Consider the following 20139-nt stretch of genomic DNA (forward strand, 5'->3'; position numbering starts at 1 on the left):
GCTGATTATTTAATTTATGAAAGAATTTAAATTTGGCAGACCAATACAAAAATGAAACCCACAGAGATTACCTATTTCCCTAATAAAGATTAGCTAATCATTCTATTAATAAAAATAAGAACAACACTACAAGTGTACGCTACCTTAGTTCAAAAATCTGGTAATTCCACATTAACTAATTTGATTTCGACGGTTTCCGAAAAGGTGAATTTTAATTTTCGTTCAGAGGTTTCGGTGTTATCGATTTTTAAAAATCATTTCGTAATATTATATTTTAAAACTTTAATGATTTTTTAGCCAAGTAAAATTTCTTAAGATACCCTATTTTGCTATTCCATAAATAACGGCACTTGGACATTAGGATAGTGGAATAATTTGATATATAATATATTTATTTATTTTTCAAAATCATGAAACAAAGGTATAATTCCGACGATCAAGAAACAAAATTCGATTGTCGTTTGAAATAATTAGGTGGTTTGGTTATTGAAAATTTCAATCCAATAACCGTCAGGGTCCTGAATGAAAGCTATAGTTTTCATTTTTCCGTCAGTTAGCTTCTTCACGAATTTGACTCCTAGTGCTTCAAACCTATCGCAAGCTGCTTTGACGTCTGGGACCATTATTCCAATATGCCCTACAAATAAATGAACCTACATTTTCCTGTACAAAAAAATATTACCACCAACTAACTGGCTTTCCGCAGTTCGACAATAAGGTTAGGAACTTAGGCAGGAATCCATACTTCTACTTGGAATGCTTATCGCGGCAGATTTTCGTCTCGATGTGGCTGACGGTTTTTTTGACGTTAACTTAACAAACAACTACATGAAAGTGGAGCGCGTGCAGAGGGGATTTTTTTTATCGTAGGCGGGGCCAAAGCCGTCAGAGTGATGTTACCATACGCGATACGACAGGATAAGCATTCCTAGTAGAGGTATGGATTCGTGGGTTAGGTGGTTAAAAATATAGTAGATATACAACTAAGAACGAATTTATTTATACTTAGAGAGAATGACTACCTTAAGACTATTTTTGGAGTTTCTCCTGATCCACTTTACAGTCTGCCCTTATGCTCCTACCCTTAAAAATCAATCAAATCTGTACTGTATCTCATTGCTTTCCTAAAATTGACGTCTTTTGACGCGACTGAAACACACGCGGGTGACGTTTTTCCTTTATACCCACTTGTGAAAAAGGAAAACTAGATTATGAAGGATCGCCTTAGCATTGTCATTCTCCCTATACATGTATAACAAAACGCATTCTTGATTCACCCTACGGTCGTAGCACACAAAATTTTGTAACTCCACTACCGCTGAACCACCATTTAGCAGACGACCGCTTCTAGAATCCCGCCAGCTTTGAAAATTAACGTCAAAAATAGGTTTATCAAATGATGTGATTGATATTCGTTCGCTACACAACCTAGTTACTTTAAAGCTCGAAAGATGGCGGTACTACTATTGAAACTGTTATTTAGCCCGCACCAACCAACAGTTCATATCTACTTCTGATTATACGCACCGAAACCTCTGGGATCGGAATTTCCATTATGATATTTACAGCTGTCATCTTTTTCAGTTCCCCAGTTGCTATAAAAAATAAGGGTAGTCACATCATAAGATTATATTTAAACCTTTCAGAAATGTAATTATGTTTAACATGAGTGTGTCAGTTCTATAAATTTCACCTGTATACATTTTTACTGATAGTCATTTCTAGAATGACCACACATTTTTTATGGACTTCAGAGTAAATTATTAAGCATAATGTTTGCTCTTTGCCTCGTCGTAATAGTGATTTATTGATTATAAATTTAACAATATAGTAATAATGACTGTTATTTGTTCAGTTGGGGAGGGAAGAGGGGGGGGGGGCTTCGTTACAGCACCTCTTTCCAAGGGGAAATTTCTATGGATAAAATGTGCCATTTCGATTAGCATATACGTGCGATTTTAGGTCATTTCATGTAGAAGTTTATCCATTATTCGTTACTCCACATGTTGCTATCAGTAATTCTATAGGTTATTATTATTATACCACTACATTAAGAATAAAGGTAGTGAAAGGTTGGTTTTCACTAAGGCAAAAACCCAACTTCAGCAACGGCCAACGCAAAAAATATTTTATAGGGCTTAAGTGGATTTTTACGTCGATGCTCATCGTCGTCGCGTTTTTGCCCTAGAGACAACCGGCCTTAAAGGGAATATAACCTCAGGTATTTGGTGTGGAACACCAACGTTTTCAGCACCGGTGCCACTGTACAGGAAAATTTAAAAATTAAAGGGGTCTTCCATTAAGATTGCTTTGCAGGTTATATTCCCTTTAAACCGAGTGTTCTATAGGTAGGCATAGAAATAGGTCACTACAGATCTAGGCAATTTAGAACGTTTTCTTGCTCAAACCAATGAAACTAAAAAATATTTACATAGAAATGAACCCTAATCAGTCTACGAGGGCGTTCTAGAGCTTACAGAACAAGTGCGGGTTTTCTAGCACACGCCAAAACTATACACGACCGAAAACTATCGCTACGCACCATTTTGGTTGCCAGTGAAAACTAGATAGGTAGCGGCTAAACTGCCGTGCAAAGCACAAAAGCATTAACGACCAAAACCAAAATATGGAGAAAACCCGCGAAATTCAAACTTTCTTTGCCTTAAGATACCCCAACTTACTTCTTTCAAGTTTATGTAGTAGACTTGGATTTTTCAACTCAAATTATATTCTGGTACTAAACAATTTACAGGCCAAACGATATTTCAGAAATATCATTAAAACCATGTCTTAAAACGCGAAAACAATGCGTTTTGATTTGACTTTTAAAGAAAATAAACACATTAATGCGTTTTTGGTTTGAAAATAATGCCAAAACGTAAAATAATGCGTTTTGCAACAAGTCATTTCTCTAAGAACAAAAATTTTAAATTCGAAAATTAGTTCAAAATTTAATTTAAGGTATAAAACAAGGAGAAATAAAACCAAAATCTGTAAATCGAAAATTTGGTCGTTAATGCTTTTGTGCTTTGCACGGCAGTAAAGCAGACGCTATTAGTTTTTACTCATCGTTATTCGTAAATTTGATTATACAAATAATGATACTTGCATTTTAATATAATTTTTGCATCGTTTGCTAATATTTTGATAAGATGATCATGATTTGATGAAAAACGTTCTTATGACTTTTAATTTGTCTGTAGCAGACGCTAGATCATAGGCGTAACCTCGGATAAGCTGGCGCCGTTACGCCACCTAGACTCGTTTCAGTCGCGAATAGTATCTTTCTGGTGACGTTAGAGCAACATATTTCTACTTTTTTAATTTTCTTGATCAATAATGTATTTATCATGGTCGAATTTCCCCTTGTCGGTGAGAGAAAGGGGGGGGGGGAGAAAAAACGTCACCGGCGTGCGCTTCAATAGCGTCGGAAGACGTCACATTTAAGGAACCAATGAGATGCCGGGCTGATTGTTTTTTTTTTAGTTGAAGGAGCTTACTTTTCGAGCATGAAGGGATTGGGAGCAACGCTAAAAATCGTCTCAACATGGAAATAAACACATTGCAGATTCTATTGAAACATCTATTAAACTTGTTTTGAAACATTGGGGATATATTTTGCAATGTCTAAATATTTTTGCATATAAAAAATACAGCGTGTTGGATTCAGTAGGTTTTGGGACAAGTGTTTTAAGAATGAAGCTGGTCTTACTGCGTTAATTCGATAGTGGCTTTTCTGGAGAGCGCCCATTGACGTCTGGCGACGGGATCGCTGGGAATATCCTGGGCCTTCTCGAAGCCCATGAAGTATAGCGAGAATTTCATTTCCGGGAAATCTAGCTTGAGTAGAAGCCTGAAACGAGAGTGCCAGAGTGCTGTGTATTCCAACGGTAGGTTCGCCTCCGCGTATCCTATTAACCGCGCATATTGCCAACGAGATCAGAGTAAATAGCCCTCAAGACGAAGTGAGTAGAGGCCAAAAGCCACATACAGGTCGAATCAATAGACTTTGTTTCGCGCCAAAATGTAGGTGCTGCCATTTTGTACAAAAGATGACTGGCGACAATGCTAACATGGTTGTTTATAAGTAGATAGTATAAATGGTATAGTAATAACAAAACCATTTAATTCGGTATTTTCTAAATTATCAGACAGAAGGTTTAGATAGCCTTTTTTCTATGGTGACCTACGTGAATAGATTATTTTCAAAATATTGGCATTTTATAAATGGAATAATAACACAACATAGGGATATTTTTATTCTACCGCGTACAATGTGTTCTTTTAGAAAAGTTAATTAATATCTACGTATTTAAAATTGGAAAAAACCTTACTTCCTTCATACTCAAAACGGAGAAAGCACTAACAGAAGCCTGTAAGATTATTGTATGAACATTGGACGAATTTTACAAAATCACCACCTACAATCAGTGCTAACATTATAGGTGAGTGATAATGGCGGATGTAGTGATGGGTTATGGCAGCGCTTATGTTTTGACACGAAACAAAATATATTAATTATCTAAATATGAGCTGGCTCATTTTTTCAATCGAAAAACTAATTATTTTATTTTATTTAATTAGAATTTTTATTGAATGTAATTGATGTTTACTTCATTAATTTTGAAATATTTTCTGTTTTTCTGGAAAAATTAATTAATAAATTTGTAAGCATACGGTATCATAAACTAAAATTTAAATTAATCTTAATTCAATTTAATTACTACTTGAAATTTAGCTATCTCAGAATTGGCATTACTAGATAACGTACTTTTGCACATTTTCATAAATTTATTTAAGTATAATGGCTTGATTTAAAATTAATCAACCCTGTCCTGTACCTCATGCCAATAATTCTTGTATAGAAGTCCAAAGTTACTTCGGGATCTTTAATTCTGTACATTGTTTGCTGCATTATATAATCCTGAAATAAAGATAATATTATAATCATAATATGTCCTAGACATGGGTGTCTATGTTTAAGAATACACAGAATACATTTGTTGGTAATGTAACAAATATGTAAACAAGATAGAATTTAGTGAGAACTACTATTTTTAAAAGATTTTTAACGTTGCTCCCAATCCCCTTCACGCTCTAACCGTATGCTCCTTGTCCATAAGAAAAATCAAACCAGCCCGGTTCCTAATTGGTTCCCTAAACCTTCGATTGAAGCGCACGCCGTGACGTCCCACCCCCCCCCCCCCCCCTCACTTGTACCGAGCGAAAATGATTTTTGAAATTACGAACAGTATAAACAAGGATTCTATATTTTTAGAAGGATAGGAAGTGGCTAGGTTCCCCTGTATAAACGGGATGGCGGGAAGAGCGTGGAGTTTTACAAAAGAGTGACGTCACATTTACCGCTTTTACTCACCCCCAAGGTCAAATCGCTCAACGGCGAAATGGGCTTTTGCGCCTTCACGGTAGCGATATTTGACCTTGGCTGAGTTTTTAAAACTATTACAGAGGGAAAATATGGTTTGTGAATAAGTTACATTTACAACCTAAGGTGGAGTAAAACAGTTGGGTACATAATAATAATAATCAGATAGGCTAATATTCAATTAAGACACAGATTTACAGTTTACAAAATTTAGCTAAGTGAATTTAATTGATGAATTATAATATAACCAAGAATGCATTTAATTATTCAGAGATAATGCCTACGTTGAGACGATTTGCTGGCCTGATCGATGAATTTTCTTACAGCATAAGATCATTAAGATGGGGAGGGAATACGTCACCGGTGTGCGCCTCAATTGCGTCGAAGCACGTAAGCTTTAGGAAACCAACGCGATACCATATTGGCTTTTTAACTTCTGAAAATATTCTAAATTATTCCAACCCGGGTTTCAGTTTGCTTAGAATTGATTGAAACCACTAGATGTCAATACCCAAGGCACCACCTTAGGACCAAGTCATCGAGTGACTTTCAATGCCTTTCAATAAGTGGCCGGGTCACAATGCGTAGGAAGGTGGTGGCAAGCGGTTCACAAGCCACGTGAGCCAACAGCTTCCTACATTTACTATTACCGTTAACCTCTAAGATTTTATGGGAAGGGGAAACCCCTTTAACCAGTGGGGAGAGAACTTGCAAACTCAACGCAGAAGGAGTAGGTCAGAGTTTTCACCTAGTGTCACAAGCTGGGATCGAACCTTGCTCCTCTTGCTGCGAGGCGAAAGTGCTAACCTCTTCGCCACCCCACGGTTTTGAGCCATCTTCGATTTAATGGAAAATTCACATCCATTGAAATCTGCGAAAGATGGGAACATATCCGGTAAGAGGTATATAAACTTCTGATATAATAAAATAACAAAAAAAGCGTTGATGGTGGAATGGGTTTAATGGCTTAGATTGATAGAGCTACGGTAGCAGAGCTATATAGTAAACCTACAATACGTCACTTTCCAAAGTGTTACGAAGAAAGCGACACTACATCGGCTCTCGTTGCATTTTGCGTTTCCTTATCGCAATACAATATTTCCCAAAAGGCACATTTATCTGGAACTACGTAGCCTGTCACAAGGTCTTCCATGTTAAAGGTCTGGCACAGAGTTACGGGTTAACGCAATGTCCATAATATACGAAATTAAGAAAGAGTCAGCCAGACATGGAGATCGGAGAACGTTCGGGTAAACGTCACTTTCATGTGTCGCTGATACTGCCTATTAGTGCCGTCTTTGTTTTAAATATTTCAACTTCAAAAGTATTCTCTTACATGACACAGCAACCAGGTAAGGATCGACTTTTTCAAAGTCAGTGGGTGAAAATACCCTTTCCCCTATCTCGCTAAGACTCACATCTCCATTCTCATAACGTCATCTATATCCCACTTCCCAAAGCTTAAGGGAAGTGGGTCTTCACAAGATTAGTCGAACGATGCTTTAACCTACTTACTTTTGGAATCGTTAATACAGTAGCGTTTCGGTGCCAAAAAAACCCGACCCTAATAGGATCGCTCCTTGTGATATAACCTTTGAGGAATAAAGTGAGGGAAAAGCGATCGTTTGTCAATTTTGGTTTAACTTGTGCCGAAGCCGTTCCCTCGAAATCGCGGTTATTTACCATCTGTGTGGGAATGAAACAACCATTTACGATTTCAACATTTTAAAAATAAAATTAAATACATAGATGGCGCGAGGTCACCGAGGTGTTAATAAAATGGATTCCAACAGGGGAAACCGAAATTGCCACCGAATTGACACTCCTCCACTTTATTCCTCCAAGATATAACTTTCCAGATGCGTAGATAAATATCACGTGTTTTTCGCAATAGAGGGATGGGAATAAGCATTTGTACTTTGAGCACCCATTTTAATCTTATAAGAGTTCCAATTTTTAATAAGCCCTTTTAATCTTTTCTCTTTTACTTTTTGAAAGATAGCAAAAGAATGTCTTCTACTTAAAACCAAATATATACGATCCAGTAGAAGTGGATAAGACACTTCTGAAAGTTAAAATTTAGCGACTATTTCTTTAGGTGTGATGGCGATGACTTGGGCTAAGGTGGTGCATTGGGTATTAGCCTAGCCGATTATTATTATTATTATTATTAGCACTCTCGCCTCGCAAACAAGAGGAGCCGAATTCGATCCCCACTTGTGGCACTAAGTGAAAACTCGGAACCACTCCTTCTGCGTTGAGTTTATAAGTTATATCCCTGCTGCTTAGAGAGTTTTCCTCCGAGCTCTTCGGTTTCCTCTTTCCATAAAAGCTTGCTGTGGTTAACGGTAATAGTGTAGCGATCTGTTGACTCGCGTAGCTTAAAGGGCTTGCCACCACTCTCCTACCTAATCTAACCCGAATACAAGTAATTCGCTTTACAAGTCACAAAATGTTGTTGTTTAGTCCTGTGTAGTTCCTTGGGTATTAGCTAACTAATTATTAATAAAAATCGAACAGTCATTATGTTTTAAATTTAATAGACAAGAACTTACATTCGTAGCTGAATCGGGCTCGGCGCATGCTTTCTGGGCTTGTTCATCGGATAATCCTGATACCTCGGACATTATGCAGCTCTGAAATAGTAGTATAGTAAATTATATGGCAAGAATTTATGAAAAGCTTTAAGCAATTAAACCTTTCTACAACCAAGAACGTATTTATTTATAGTTGAGACGACTTTCAGCGTGGTTCCCAATCCACTCATGCTCGGACAGTAAAATCCTTCCCTCAACAAAAAAATATCCCCGTTTTTTCATTGGTACGATAAAACTCGCGTCTTCCGACGCAACTGAGTCCCACGCAGGTGACGTATTACCTTCCCAGTCTCGTGCCGTGAACCGTCTCAAGTATAAATTAATGCATTCTTGGCTACAATAAACGTGAAATGCAAATAGACACCAAAATTAAAAGGGCTTAATACGAAAAACTATATTTCTCTCCACCACTCTCCCGCATTTCAGCTTTCCGTTGCTACGCTACGCGTTTTTAAATTTTTAATTTTTAGGCTTAGTTTATCTTTTCGGAGTAATAGTCGCCAGCCAGATTTCCCGCACGGTACTGATGAGTCCGAAATAGGACAAAACGGGTCTATCGTTGGAATTGCTGGCTATTTTATTTTATTTTTTCACTCGAAGATCTATTTGGTCCGAGATCGCGTCTTTATGTTTGCTCGAAGACCTATTGGTACGAGCTATTTGTAAGTTTTTAAATTTCTTCAAATTTGTTTAGGGTTTAGCTTTTTCCTTTTTCAATTATGAACTTTCCTACTTATTCGCGTATTTGATCACTCTTTGCAATGCAATCCATGTGTGGTTCCTTTTAACTAGACTATATTTAGTACAAGGTAGAATTTTATCTCTTTTTCAGTTACGATAATTGCAAGGAAGAACGTATTCAGGTGAACAGAGAGTATATGGACCACGCCTTTCCTTCCTTCCTCGTATAATCGCCTCCCCCTCTCTGTCAGTAAGGGAAAAAGTACAATCCCGGGCTCTCTATATCTTTCCCCGTGTAGGCGGAGCATATCTTCCGGGATTCATGAAAACAGATGCTATAAGTGTGGTCAGGAATCCATAACGCTACTTGGAATGAATAACGGCTTCGATTCCCCGCCGTTGTGGCGGAACATAGTAGGCGGAGCTTATGAGCCTTTACTTGTCACTGAATTTGACGTCATTTAAGGCTGTATAAGCGTTTTTAGCCCCTCCCACAATGTTCCGCCACAAAATACCACAGGGGATATGGGGAGATACTCATTCCAAGTAGCGTTATGGATTCCTGGTGTGGTTCTTGGTACAAATCCAAAGATTTTATTCTCTAATTCCAAAATATATGCCAACAAAATTGTAAATTTCATGTTCGGATTCAACAATTTATAGTTTTTTCCTCGCAATGAGCGTTATATTTTCATTTGAAACCGTTTTAATTTCAATACAACTTAAGAGTGAAGAGAGAATTAGCTTGCTATTTCTCTGGCGTCATTACTTGATTTTCGGAGTAAATAAAAAATGCGTAAACGCGGTTTTATGACGCCATTTTTGGGTCGATAATTCAAAATTGAGCCTCTTTACAGAGCCAAGTTTGTGTTAGTTGTAGTGTGAACTACGTAATGAGGTCGATAATATTTTAGGCGTATAGAGCCTTTAAGATATAACAGAAGTATGTAAGTAGGTAATTAATAATAATTTGAGGGATACAGAAAATCAGACAATATGTAGTTGAAGCATTTTCTTTATTGAAATCACTTTCCCGTTAAAAAGGAATGGGTTCGAAGTTGTACACAAGATGAAATATCTCGATTTGGCAGTCGAGTCTTCGTTCTTTGGGTAGCTTTTCCAACACGGAGCACAAATACTTGCAAAATACTTTCGTGTCTCTCTCCTCTACCAAATGACGCAAATTCCTATTATCAAATTAACACATTTGGAATATTAAATTTTTAGTACGTGATGTGACAACATTATCAGGAACACCAAAACAGGCACAAAGAAAAATGAAAGATCGCTATAAGTTTAAATTGTTTCATAAATCATAACTCTTTAATTATGTCCCATAAGTTTAAAATTAACCCGAGGTAGAGCACGTATTTGGCCTAATGACTTAGTCTGAAGTTCACCAAATATGCGTGGTCATTCTATAAATGGCTCTCAGTAAGTATTTGACAAGCGGAAGATTGGAACTGACACACTCACGTTAAACATAATTATTGACTTAATAACCAGCTCCGCGACATACTAATAGGCAATTTGATTAAAGTGTTGGTTGCACGAAATTTTAGCTATGGCTAATTAATGATTCATTAGAAAGAGCAAACATTTTATAGCAAGTACAGAAAATTTCATCAAAATCGGTTAAGCGGTCTTTGAATTATTATAAAAAGAAGTAAAAATGGTGAAAATCGAGTTTTTCGGCGAATTTCCAGACTTCTAAAATTCTTATCGGCATCCATGACGTCTGAAAATGCGAAGCGTATCATAGGCTAATTGTCTGTAATACATTTCTTTACATCTGGGATTAAAAGCAGGTTGATTTAACACCCAGGAAAAAGTCCTACGAAGTAGTAATTGAAATAGGCATACACAAGGCTACGTAGTAGAAATCAAAAGTAGGAGGCCACCAACGGTCAATATATAAGAATTAAACGACAAAACTGGTAAAAAAGACCGTATATTTAATAAAAATAAATCGCAGTACTTCGGCAAAATATGCCTTCAAGGCGGTACAAGATTTGAAAGAAGACGTCTGTAAAAAGCTTCAAGGTCATGAAGTATCTGGAACTCATCAGGTTGACGTTTTTCTGGTACGAAAGAGAGGCCTTTTGAAAGGACGAGTCGCTCACTTTCTTGTAGAACGAGATCACTTGGTATAGTTACCACGAGTCTATTCAACTGGCCAGGATCGATATGCTCGGTTGCGAAGTCTGGAACTAGTCTGGCGGTTTTACTCATCTTGATTTCACGCAGATAATTGTAAATAATCCGATTGAAAGATCGGACAAAAACAATCACTGTGTGGTAAAGAGCCTCGTTAAAGCCACAAAACGTTTTTAAGTTAATTTTCTCAGCGACAAGATCCCGTCGAAGTTGAAGTTTCTTTCTGTCAAGATCACCAAGGAAAGATCGTACAAGTCGTTTCGATGTAGCATGAAGAACTTGAGAAGAACGTCGTTGAAACTGATTGAGGTTCGTACCGTGACAACGTAAACGGAAACCGTTGGGAACAACGTTTTTCATTAGGCAATTACGTAAAAACGAAATATGACTCGATGTCTTGGTAGAGGTAGTAGTTAGACGGTATATTTCAAGTGCTGAACGAAAGACATTCGGTGGAACTGGTGGAATTCCCGGTGGTGGTCCAAGATGGTGAAGACAGTAATCCGATAGCTTCCGAATGAGGCGATTGCGTAGAGAATAAGAAAGCGTACTAATGCAGGGCATGGTGGTGGAGAGAAAGTGATGATATCAAAAGTAGGAGGCCACCAACGGTCAATATATAAGAATTAAACGACAAAACTGGTAAAAAAGACCGTATATTTAATAAAAATAAATCGCAGTACTTCGGCAAAATATGCCTTCAAGGCGGTACAAGATTTGAAAGAAGACTAAGATTTGAAAAATTAAAAGCACGCGCGGTGGAATGCCTAATGAACGCGAGCCGTAAAAAGAGAGCTATAAATAACTACACAGAAAAACTAAAGGGGGAAAAATATTACAGAAATAGAAAATTTAACGGAACGAAAGCTTTTCGTTCAGTCCGGCTGGGAATTCCGTTCCGAATTTGAAAATCAGTCGGTTTTCTTCAGTAACTCTAAAAGGTCGGTCACCGTTAAGAACCTTGAGAACGCGGATAGAAACGGCAGATATGGTGTGGACGTCGTTGAAGTGTCTAGTTACATGATTTTTGTCGCGGTTGCTTCTGATATCAAGTAAGTGTTCGCGGAAACGATCAGCGAGGCGTCGACCAGTCTCGCCGACGTAAACTTTGTCGCAAACTTTACAAGACAAAGAGTAAACGAGGTTGGATGTTATACAGGAAAAGGATCCTTTAATATGATAGTTCGATTTAGGGGTTGTAACCACCAAGTCGGAACTAACATAAGCGCATGTGTTGCAACGAGGGCGATTGCATCTCGTGGTGCCGGAATGAGTGCCGGATGGATCATCTTCGGGTAACGAACTAGAAACGAGAATCGACCGAAGATTCTGGTCGCGACGGTAACAGAACCTGGGCGGTTCAGTGAAAACATCCCTCGTGTCTTGGTCGATCTGTAGTAGGTGAAAGTTCTTACGAAGGATGTTTTCGGCCTGTCGAACTTGTGGATGGTAAGTTAGAACCACCGCGGGACGATTTGTTGGTTCAGGACGAATTTTGTTTGCGAGAGCTTCGTTTCTAGTTGTCTTGGATGCACGATTGAGAGCCGATGTTAACACATTCTCGTTGTAACCTCTTCTCATAAAACTATCGCGCATTTCCAAAGCTTGGCGTTGAAAATCGTCGTTGGAGGAGCAAATACGTTGAAGACGTAAAAACTGGGAGTACGGTATGGACCTAGTCGAGTGTCGTGGGTGACAAGAAGATGGTAAGAGGTAAGAGCGACTATCCGATGGTTTGCGATAAATGCTCGTGGAAACGCCGTCCCCATCGACAGAGATAGTCATGTCCAAAAAAGATATTGAGACGTCTGATACGCTGATAGCGAATTCCAAAGAGGGGTGCATGTGGCAAAAGGCGTCGAGAAAAAGATCAAGCTCCTGGCGGCTACAAGAGGCGAGCTGGGCGATATCATCGATGAAGCGGGCGTGAAATTCAGGAATAGGTTCCAAGTAACTAGAGAAGAAAAGTTCTTCCGCCCAACCGACAAACAAGTTTGCGTAACTTGGGCCCATTTTCGTACCCATCGCGACACCTCTGACCTGCTTGTAGAACTTTCCATTGAAAGTGAAAGCGTTAAGAGTCAAGACAAGCTCAGCCAATCGTACCAACGTTTCTGTAGGAGGGTAACGGTCGGGACGACGGTCGAGGAAATGTTGAAGCGCTAGTAAACCATCGTTGTGCGGAATAACGGTATATAAAGATTTTATGTCCAAGGTAATGAGCCACCGGTGAGCCCCGATGAATGAAAATTCCGATAACTTACGAAGAGTGTCACTGGTATCCTTCACGTAACTTGGCAAGGCAGCCACACTTTGAAGCTCTCTGGCGCTTTTTTATCTCATCATAGGAAAATGGGGGGAAAAACAGGCATACTTCTCAACTCACCCCTACAACTCCTTAAAATATTTGCATGACCTTTTGAGACACCCTGTATTTAGTGAAATAAATCTTTGATTTTCACTTAAAAAATAGAAACTATTTCACCATTTTATCACAAAAATATACTAGTAGCTAAGCATGTTAACAATAACAAAATTATAAACTAGAATGACTTTGTATAGGAATTTATCATATAGCTAAATCTAGCAATTTATCTGACAATTGTGAGTGTCGGGATTTGAAATGGGCAAAATATAACAAATATACGATTTTATAGGACTTTTTGCTAAAATATACGATTTTATAGGACTTTTTGCTAAAATATAGGATGTTATAGGAAATGTTTGAAAATATAGGATGTTATAGGAAATGTTTGAAAATATAGGATGTTATAGGAAATGTTTGAAAATATAGGATGTTATAGGAAATGTTTGAAAATATAGGATGTTATAGGAAATGTTTGAAAATATAGGATGTTATAGGAAATGTTTGAAAATATAGGATGTTATAGGAAATGTTTGAAAATATAGGATGTTATAGGAAATGTTTGAAAATATAGGATGTTATAACTAGGAAATGTTTGAAAATATAGGATGTTATAACTAGGAAATGTTTGAAAATATAGGATGTTATAACTAGGAAATGTTTGAAAATATAGGATGTTATAAGAAATGTTTGAAAATATAGGATGTTATAGGAAATGTTTTGAAATATAGGAATTATAGGACCTCTGACGGGCCTTGAAATTTATTTAAATACCAGATATTAAAGTGTTGAACGTTGTCAAGATCTGATAGCTAGCTAGAGCAGCTGGCGAGGGTGAAAGGGTTTTGATGTTCCCAAACAAAGACGCAAGTATGACGAAATAATTTTACTTTGCATCGGAACGTATCCGTTTGATTTCTTCAATTTCATCGGAGTCGTAGCAATCGGGGTCAGTGGAAGAATCCGAGTTTTGTTCGATCCGGAAAATGAACGGCCTTCGTTGCAGTACCTTTCGCTTCGTGGGCCTATTCGAGCTGACACTAGAATCGTCACTCGAGGCGTCCGCGGCGGTATCGGGGATCACCATTCTGTTAAAAGAAACACTTTATCTCATTACACTTACAGTTATTACTTACGTTACGAAGAATTAAACACGCAAATGAGCATCTGTCAGTCCAAACGAAACAATTTGTTGAACACTTTTCAACGTTACCGATCAACTATGAGCTGATGTTTTGTAATACAGTTTTAATTTTTATTTGAGCACTGCATTTTAAATATTTGTTCTAGGGTTTTTAAACGGATATCAACGCGCATCACCCGAATTAAATTTAACGCCCTTAAGAGTATATGAGAGTTGGAAAATAGGAATCTGCACTACGCAACTTTGTAATGTTTAGTAAATATTGTAATCCACTTTAATAAACGCAATTTGTCTTAATGCTATACAGCAATGTTAAATTTAACCAAAAAAAATACCAATACAAAAGGATGATCGCGTTGAAACTAAGAATAATATTCCATAGAAAGAAGATAATTATAAACTATAATTAGGGGGAGGGGCTGCGACACTACCTTTTCCAGAGTTGGAAAAGTTCGTATAAGTTAACGAAACCGGAAAGCTTTTCCAGCAACCCCCTCTGAGCTAAATTTGGCCCCTCCTCCACGAAGCACTCTTTACTATGCTCCGGATTGATACCCTAGCGAATACCTCTCATAAATTGAAATACCAGGAAATACATATCTAAAAGTGTAATATCATCCAAACGTTTATTGATAACGAATACTTTTCAAAACATTTAATAGCAAATCCTTCTTATTTAAAAAGTGTAATACCGAAGAATCCCTGCTTAAAAAGTGTAATACCGAAGAATCCCTGCTTAAAAAGTGTAATACCGAAGAATCCCTGCTTAAAAAGTGTAATACCGAAGAATCCCTGCTTAAAAAGTGTAATACCGAAGAATCCCTGCTTAAAAAGTGTAATACCGAAGAATCCCTGCTTAAAAAGTGTAATACCGAAGAATCCCTGCTTAAACAGTGTAATACCTAAGAATCCCTGCTTAAACAGTGTAATACCGAAGAATCCCTGCTTAAAAAGTGTAATACCGAAGAATCCCTGCTTAAAAAGTGTAATACCAAATAATATATGTTCCAAAAAGTTAAAAATTGGAAATCTCAACTTGAAACTTTAATATCCTTTTAATCAGTGTAAACTCATTAAATCTAGCATTACATCATAATAATATCTAGTATTCTTATTGACGATGGTAATCCCACTTTATTTGTTTTTTTTTCCTCGAAAAATGTACACCATTTTCCATTTGACTGCCCTCGAACGCTCGAGATCGCCTTTGATGTTCCATTGTCGTGCTTGGATCTGCTACGATTAATATATGCTTCTTTCATTTTTGCTCTGGAGCACTCGTGAAATCACACAAAACAGAACTGGCGAATTTCGACACATCAACGTATCGAGATCGCTCTCAGGGCTATTTTTTTATTTTGCGTGTTCCAACGCGCTTGGGGCAATTTTTATTTGTGTCCCAGTGCGCTCGGAGAAATTTTGTGTGCATGTTCCAACGCCCTCGGGACAATTTTATTTGCTTGTTCCAACGCCCTCGAAACAATTTTGTTTGCTTGTTCCAACGCACTCGGGGCAATTATGTTTGAGTGTTCCAACGCACTCGGGGCATTTTTGTTTGCTTGTTCCAACGCCCTCGGGGCATTTTTGTTTGCGTGTTCCAACGCCCTCGGGACAATTTTGTTTGCTTGTTCCAACGCTCTCGGGGCAATTATGTTTGCGTGTTCTAACGCGCTCGGGGCATTTTTGTTTGCGTGTTCCAACGCGATCGGGGCATTTTTGTTTGATTATTCAACTCGGAATAAAGCATGATACTTTTAGAAACATGTTCCATTTCATTGTCAGTCCGAGTGATATCAATTACGTCAGCGACGGATTCGGAGCGAACCTATCTAGGAGTCAAATGGAAAACACTATTAATCTGGTGTGGTTTTTCAGAGTTATTTGCTTTTGCATAAGGTTCATACAGACTTATCTTGTAACCACGAATTTAATTTAAAATTATCCGTAACAGGCAAATGGAGATTTTTAGAATTAATATCGTTATTTCTTTATGCTTTTGCGTCTGATTAGGTATTAATTAAATTGACGAGGTACACATGAAAATAAGTTTTATTTAGCTTTCATTGAGGGTACCCTTATTTCTTTCTTCGTCTCTATATTTATAAGCAATTTGAAGTACTTGACTTTGACATTCTAACTTTCGTTGCGTAGATGTCATTTCTTCAAGTAGCATCCCGATATAGTTGCAAAAAGCTTCGGTTGTGTCTCTCTCCATTAGTTTTCTTAACATCCTATTATTTGATAAAATATAATAGTTCAAACCCAATTTTTGATTTTCCTGATTTATCCAGGTGCAAGAACAGCTATTATATTATTGACCCTTTTTTGGTTAAAAATCTTAATTCACTATTATGTATAGGTTTACCAGATTTGTATGAACCATATGGTATCATTAACTTTGGAGTAATTTCTCAGCAACTTGTTGAAAGTATAATATAAGTAAACATTTCTATACAAAATTATCATATTTTAAACTCAGATATTTTTATTGCTCAATAGGAATTTTTGGTTTAAGCAAAACCAATGACTGGTTTACACATATCAAGGGCAACTGTACCTAAATCATTTTGTTATTTGGTATGTAGCGCTTAGTAACCTAACAAGATGAAATTTTACACCAAAATCTTGTTCAATGTTTCCTGGTATACTTCCTAGTAGATATAGTCAAGAATGTATTTATTTATATTTGGGAGAATGTGGAGATGATCCACGGTTATCATGGTTAAATTTACCTCCCCACATGAGGGGAGGGGGGAGAGAAAAACGCCATGGGAGTGTGCTTCAAAGTTATAAGGAATCAATGAGATACCAGGACGATTTTAATTTTTCTGAGGAAAGAGCTTACTCTGCAATACCGGATTTACTGAAGGTGGGGCCCTAGGCAGATTTTGGTGGGGGCCTATGTAAGGAAAGCATAAAAACGCAAAACTCGCATATCCCGAAGCTGAGCTTATGTCCTGAGAATAATGATTTTTACAATAATAAAGCAACAAGCTTCATATGCTTTTCTCTTAAACCGAATCAGTGAAAAATTCATCGATTTCATCAGTGGTGGGGGCCCATAGGCTAGTGCCTAGTAGGCCTAGTCCTTAATCCGGCACTGTTACTCTGCAAGCATGAAGGGGTTCATAAAAAATGGTTACGGCACTATTCTCCCAAAGTAAAAATAAATACATTTTTAATATAGTGTTAATAAAGAATGAGCTATTGAGCTTACCTTTCGTCTTCGAGACGTAATTGACGATCATACTCTGTCTCAACATACACATACGGGACAATTGGTTTCCTTCTGTATTTTCTTTTCCTTACATTAAACAGTTTAGTCCTTGGCTTCTTGGTTTTCTTCTTCGCAGCTGGATTTAAAGTCGAATCCAATTCAAGTTTAGATGAATCAAGCACATTACTGTTATTTTGGGAGTTATTTTTGGTTTTTAGGGGTATCTTCCCCAGTAATTTAGGTTTTACAGTGGAATTTTTATCTTTGCATGGACTATTGGCATTAGTAGTTGATTTTTGATCAGGTTTGGATGAATTGTTCACTGTCCTTTTGCTTACTCTCGCGGCTTTTTTACCCAGTGAATTAGTTTTCCCAGTTAAAATAGGTTTTGTATCTTTGGTAATCACATTCCTGGAGTTTGATCTCATTGCTCTCTGACTCAGAGAAACAGTTGTATTACATGCTTGATTTGAACCATTGCCATTGGCAAATGTCTCTATTCCATGTTTGGATGAATTCTTCATGGTTGTGGTGTTAGATATTCCTGCTCTCTTACTCAGACGTTTATGATTGCCTGTAATAAGCTCAGGGTATTTCTGTACTCTATTAGCAATAGCCGTTTCATTAAGTCCCGAGTTAAATGAATTGTTGGTGGATCTTGTTGCTCTCTTACCCAGAATTTTAGGTTTGTTTAACACAGTTGCATTTGAATTATTATTACTTGAACAAGTAGCGCTGCATGTTGGGTGTAATGTAGGTTTGGATACGGTTTCACAAATACTTTTGTTTGACCGCATCATTTTCTTGTAGAGGGGAGCGGGTTGTTCTAAGGAAGTTTTCCAGGTCAGTTGTTCAAGTTTGGATGATTTCTAATGTTTCTGTTGCTTGATCTTGTTGCCCTTTTACTTAACAGTTTTGTTTTCACAGTTGTAGTTATATTTGAATCTTCACTAGGTGTATTTGGTTTAGAAATCAGATTTAGCTCATTTTTGAACAAATTGTCTATTGTTATGACAGTTAGATTTTGCACGTTTTTTCTTCATAATACTAGTATGTCTGTAAATATAAAAAGTTTACCTTAGGAAATCAGATATTAGTACTTACGTTAATGTACATGCAATGGATATGAAGAGCGAAAACATTATACCAGAACTGGAATATATTTATCTTTCTTGTAGAGTTCGTACATGATCATTTGATAAATAATTTTATTTCAAATAATAATACGTGTTAGATAGCGATTAAAAAATTGCCCTTTGTGTAAAAGGGGCAATAACAATGACTGATAAGAAGCATGTTTGTCTTACGAACTGAAAGCAAAGCTACAAAGAGCAACATTGAACGACAGGTGCTCAAAGTCATCTAAGCACAATTCCGCAATTAGTACCTGGTATTCCCATTATGAAAAAATTTATTCATTTGGTTAGGTAACTTCAAATTGTTACTTCCATTCCTTATTGGCCCTATTACTATAGCTGAGAATTTAAAACAGATCCATACTCCTTACTCACACATCCATTTGTTATCTTCTATATGAATTTGTATTTTGATGTTAACTGCATAAATGCATAATTTGAAATTTATGACAGATCTTACTGAGCACTGTAGGTGAGTAGGAAATTTTAATTCTCAAGAATTTACAGTCAATGCTTAAGTTCTTATACAAAGTTTTCATTTTATTAAATAATACCCTGTTAAATAGTTAAGAGAATGTTTCTCTAAATTTAACCTTTATAATAAATAAAATGAAATGTAAACATAAGCTATCAAACCGAAATGGCAAACCCCATTCGTTCATAACACCATGCCACTACCTTATAATACACTAAATTGATTTAATACAATCATATTTCATAACAACAAATTAATTAATGTAAACACTTACTTTAATAGACTAAAAGCTATGAAGAACGTTAGGAGGACAACACTAGTTTTCTTATCAATAGAAAAACCGCATTAACTAGCAGACGAGCCTTTAAGCCACTTTTTAGTGCCTTGGAAATAAGCAATTTTTTTTACTGGTTTTTATGACCAGTGACCCCTTAGATTATTAATTATTAAACTGGTCCTTGTGACCAGTGACCCCCTAGCTTATGAATTATTAAACAGGTCTCATATAAAATGTTCTAATGTCATTTTATAAGCCTAAAAAACCTATACTACATGTTTAGAAGTTAGATAATGTTGGTAACATTAATTTTACACGTATTCAAAATAGTTAACTTTATTTTATTAGTATCACAAGAATAGTACTACTGCCATTGCCTAGAAGACCCTCTTAATTTACCGTATTCTCTCTCTCTCTCTACTCCAGAGTCCTCGGTCCACAGCGTAGCCTACCGTACTCGGGGGAAAGGGAACTAGAGGATTGAGAGTTTGAGGGCAGAGGGGGTTTGACAGTTTCGACTCGTTCGTGGCCCATCGTGGGATGCGAGCGAGGGAGTCTGCATAAAGCCTCGACGTGCGGCCGCGGAGGTAGTACGCGGAGTCGCGGTACATAGAAATCCGGTTTGTAGGGAAATCAAAATTAATAGAAACTTTGAATTAATAAACTGGTCATCTCCTATTATTTTATATTATTTCGAATTATTA

The 20139-nt window shown here is 37.1% G+C and overlaps 1 protein-coding gene across 6 annotated transcripts; it reads right to left on the reverse strand.

The window, feature by feature from the left end:
* Positions 1 to 363: 363 nt before the first annotated feature.
* On the reverse strand, positions 364 to 19541 carry Glo1 (Glyoxalase 1). 6 transcript variants are annotated; one of them, XM_090175363.1, is made up of 7 exons: positions 19433 to 19541; positions 14077 to 14274; positions 7942 to 8022; positions 4842 to 4924; positions 3713 to 3853; positions 1528 to 1595; positions 364 to 637 (listed from the first exon to the last, which is right to left on the reverse strand). In XM_090175363.1, the coding sequence occupies exons 3-7, from the start codon at positions 8011 to 8013 to the stop codon at positions 471 to 473; spliced, it is 531 nt and encodes a 176-aa protein (XP_090031489.1). In that variant the 5' UTR covers positions 8014 to 8022; positions 14077 to 14274; positions 19433 to 19541; the 3' UTR covers positions 364 to 470. The 6 variants fall into 6 exon arrangements, with proteins under 6 accessions (XP_090031489.1, XP_090031488.1, XP_090031490.1 ...); XM_090175362.1 differs by lacking the exon at positions 14077 to 14274; XM_090175364.1 differs by lacking the exons at positions 7942 to 8022; positions 14077 to 14274; positions 19433 to 19541 and adding an exon at positions 6135 to 6238.
* Positions 19542 to 20139: the final 598 nt, after the last annotated feature.

This window comes from Leiobunum rupestre, chromosome 5, assembly GCF_980474605.1.
Source record: "Leiobunum rupestre chromosome 5, qqLeiRupe1.1.hap1, whole genome shotgun sequence".
In the NCBI taxonomy this organism is placed as follows: Eukaryota; Metazoa; Arthropoda; class Arachnida; order Opiliones; family Sclerosomatidae; genus Leiobunum; species Leiobunum rupestre.